Genomic DNA, 3,725 nt, shown 5'->3' with positions numbered 1-3,725 from the left:
CGTGTGATGGTTTCTCTTCGTTGGGAGAGTGCTCATTATATTTCAGATTGGGTCTGGTAGGAAGTATCAGTATGGCGTCTTCAGATTCACTTTTGTTTATTCGGGATTCCGTTACCATGGCGAATTTGATTAAATTAAAAGCTTACGAGAACAATAAAACGGATTCAATTAAATTAAAGTGAAGGATTCAAATGCTGAAAAAAAGAAAGTAAAAGTTCCAGAGATTTGATACGATTTTGCCAATATATAAATTTACAAAATTATTATTGTGAGCGGCGGGGTGAAGAAGGTTTTATTGATTACGGCAGTGTATTTACAAACAAATGCAAGGACTGTATAATTATAAGTTAATTTTTAACATAACATAGTCATTACGAGGAATGATTTATGTTTTTGCTAATTTTAGTTTCCTGTGTTAATTTTAATAAATTAATATGGTGTTTATTTTAGCTAATTTTATCTTTTTATTGTGTTAGTTTGAATAAATTAATATAATATTTATTTTCAGTAATTTTAATATAAACTAAATTTTAAATAAGACAAGGTTTTTTTTATAAAAAAATTAGTAGCATTTTATTTTTTAAAATATGAATAATACTATATAGAAAGTGGATGAATAAACACAAATAAATTTATGAGTATCATTGGTAAAAAGTGCATAAAATATTAAAAATTAGAAAAGATTGCAATATTAAAAAGTAAAAATATATATATTTTTTGGTAAAAGAATTGGTGACTCCCATTGGAATAAATTTGGTAAAATTTTACTAAATTAAAAAATGGTTAGCAATTTTTTGATGACTGCCATTGAAGATTCCCTAATTAATAAAACTAATTATAAAAAACTAAAATGTTAATTTAAACAAATAAAAGTTCAGATATCAAAAGAGAAGATTAGAAAAAGTTCAGGAACCCCGTATGCGACTTATCCTAAAAAAAAGTAAAAAATGTTGGATGATAGCCGCCGTGCTAACATATAAACAAAAGGGAAAGAAAAGAAAATTCATCAACAGTGAAAATAGCAGAACAGGGATTTTGGGATTTGGGAGAGAAATCAAAATCAAAATCAAATTAAAGGAAATCAATGGGGAAGCAAGTGAAGATGAGGGCGGTGATATACTCACTTTCACCATTTCAACAGAAGGTGATGACCGGACTTTGGAAAGATCTGCCCGGCAAGATCCACCACAAGGTCTCCGAGAATTGGATCAGCGCCACTCTCCTCCTCGCTCCTCTCGTCGGAACTTACTCGTATATTTTTTCTCCTTCAATTTTCTGTTATTTTTATTATTCTTTTAGGTTTAATTTGAAACCCTAGTGACGTTTTTGAGATCTTCCTTTATTCGTCCCTCTTTTATTCTTTTTATTTTAGGGATTATATGTTATTATTTGGGTTTATTGCCGTTTTCCCTTTCATTTTAGGGTTTATTTATATGCCTTCAGTCAATTTTAAAAAAATTAATCAATTACTCAATTTTGTTTAACCATTTTTTCAATCAAATTTGTTAATATTAAATTCGGCTAGTTTATCATGTTTTGACACTATTTAACATTTAAAGCACATATTGTATTTTTCTATTTTAGTTGAAATTATGATTTCGATACCTAGAATTTAATCCCAACAGAAAAGCACAGATTGTTTGTATTTGGTAGATTTTGATTTCTATGTAGATTTTTTTTTCTTTCTAATGAATTAATGCTATCTATATTTCCAGTATTACTCATATTTTAATTATTTTCTTAAACTCTTATATGCTAAAAGGTTTTTCTTGTTAAGGAACCAAGTAATTTTGAATAAATTGATTTGTCGTGTATAAATCAGAAATCATTTTCTGGACTGTCTTTTATGCGAAATCAAAAATTAGTCAAGAACCTAGGTGAACAATGAGAATTACATGGACAACTGATAGAGCACTGCTGTGGTGCTGGCAGCAGCCATTTTTAGTTGCCATCAGCTTCTACTGGTGGCTAAGTTTTCTTTCCTTTTCAACTTTATGGGAGAGGTTTGGAGTTCTTATATGCCTAAACATTCTGAAATTTTTCTATATCTATGAATTGATGAAAATTATCTCGAATACTCCAAATACCGAAAAAAAGTTATCTCTGTGAAATAAAGTATCTAATGAGCTGGGCATCTATTTGTGAGCATATGAAGTGTTTTTAACGTTCATGCTTGTCATTGTTTATCTAAATCTTTCATTGTGCTAATCTCATTTTCTTATTCCCATGTTGTTTATATGTAGCTATGTGCAGCATTTTCAAGAAAAGGAGAAGTTGGAGCACAGGTACTGAGTTTGTGCATATAATCAAAGGATGGTTTGGCTTTTTGTGGAAGATCTCATAATTTCTTGTTTTACTGGCAATAAGATGAATGCTTGGCTGTTCACTGCAGCTTTTGTTAGTTAGCAAACTTCTGCTATGAACTTAATTTTGCCGATATTAACTCTATATTTTGTACTTAATTTGTTACTGGATTGTTAAATATTCACCAAATATGGAGTTACTTTTTTTTTTTTCCATTATTAAATGCTCTCAATTCTAGCCGATATTATCAGATCAGGATGTTTTTATTGTGAGCTTTAGGATATTTGTTTGACATTTTATTCCATATTTTTATTCATTATTCTGGTGTAGTGCAAGTTGAGATCCTTAATTGCTGACCTTTAGATTTCATTTTCTTTGACATGAAAGTAACCTGATTGTTTTATTTTCTGTCTGCGTTATTCTGCTGGATAGCATTTCTATCTAGCTGGTAGTTAGCTTAGCTGAGTGTTTGTGTCCTACCATTAAAATTAGCAAGACTTGCACTTTCTCATATTTTCGACAATCTTGTCATAGGTTGTACTACTATGATATCAATGCTAACCCGACAAACTAAACGAAGAAACACTTGAAACTCGTTTCGTTGTTGTTTTGGAGGTGCTGGTAATTCTTTTGACCGAGACATTTGCATTGCAATTGTGTTTGCACATATTTTACGCAGTTCGTTCCTTTTATTGTAGAGTAAATCGTATCCGGACATCTGTAGTGATTGATTGCTCTCTTCCGCTGAAACATTTGTATGATTGTGCTGCTGCTTCTGTTAGAGTTGTGTTTTTTCTCTACCATTACCCGAAGGTCTTAATTTCATTTTAGATGGTTGGTTACTAAATTTGCATTGGTTAGTCCTCTTGTGGAGGTTCAAAGCTCTTCTAGGCTGTGCTTTCTTCTTCTTCTTTTGATGGTTGATGCTGCTGATTGGCTGTCACTTATGATATTAAGAAGCAAAGAAAATGAATGGACTACCATTTTTCATTTTTGTGCATTTCATGTCTGTATTAGCAACAACTAGCAAAATTTATTTGGCATTTAGCATTAACAAACTATATTTAGTAGCTTAATCATATGCTTAACAAATGAGGAAAGTAGAGGAAACACCTACTCTTATATCTTATTTACATGAATGTTATAAATTTTAAAACATTATAATTTACTTATATCTTTATCTTAAACGAGGTAACATTAAATCCATCATCGGAATTCGGCGACCATCATATTCACTTAAAATTTTAACCGTTATGTTACATGTATATAAAAATACTAAATTCACCGAAAAATGTTGTCGGGCTCTGGCAACCATTCTTTGGAATTCGGTTGTCAGGATAAGACGATCAACCATGGTATAGCGATGATCTGTGCTGGTGGTATAGCGATGATCTGTGCTGGAAGTCTGGCAGTGTTCGGTG

At 31.1% G+C, this 3,725-nt stretch overlaps 1 protein-coding gene across 1 annotated transcript; it reads left to right on the top strand.

The window, feature by feature from the left end:
* The first annotated feature begins 975 nt into the window (after window positions 1-975).
* On the top strand, window positions 976-2,519 carry LOC126667876 (cytochrome b-c1 complex subunit 8). The gene is made up of 2 exons (XM_050360992.2): window positions 976-1,251; window positions 2,244-2,519. The coding sequence occupies exons 1-2, from the start codon at window positions 1,085-1,087 to the stop codon at window positions 2,290-2,292; spliced, it is 216 nt and encodes a 71-aa protein (XP_050216949.1). The 5' UTR covers window positions 976-1,084; the 3' UTR covers window positions 2,293-2,519.
* Window positions 2,520-3,725: the final 1,206 nt, after the last annotated feature.

The sequence above is a fragment of the Mercurialis annua genome, linkage group LG2 (genome assembly GCF_937616625.2).
Source record: "Mercurialis annua linkage group LG2, ddMerAnnu1.2, whole genome shotgun sequence".
Taxonomy (NCBI): Eukaryota; Viridiplantae; Streptophyta; class Magnoliopsida; order Malpighiales; family Euphorbiaceae; genus Mercurialis; species Mercurialis annua.
Note: the sequence above shows the minus strand (reverse complement) of the source record. Positions and strands in the feature narration are given on the sequence as shown.

Bases quoted from the DNA above. Each gene is read 5' to 3' on its own strand.
- LOC126667876 (XM_050360992.2), top strand. From the start codon at position 1,085: ATGGGGAAGCAAGTGAAGATGAGGGCGGTGATATACTCACTTTCACCA. The intron at 1,252-2,243 runs GTATATTTTTTC...GTTTATATGTAG, and splicing joins CCTCTCGTCGGAACTTACTC to CTATGTGCAGCATTTTCAAG.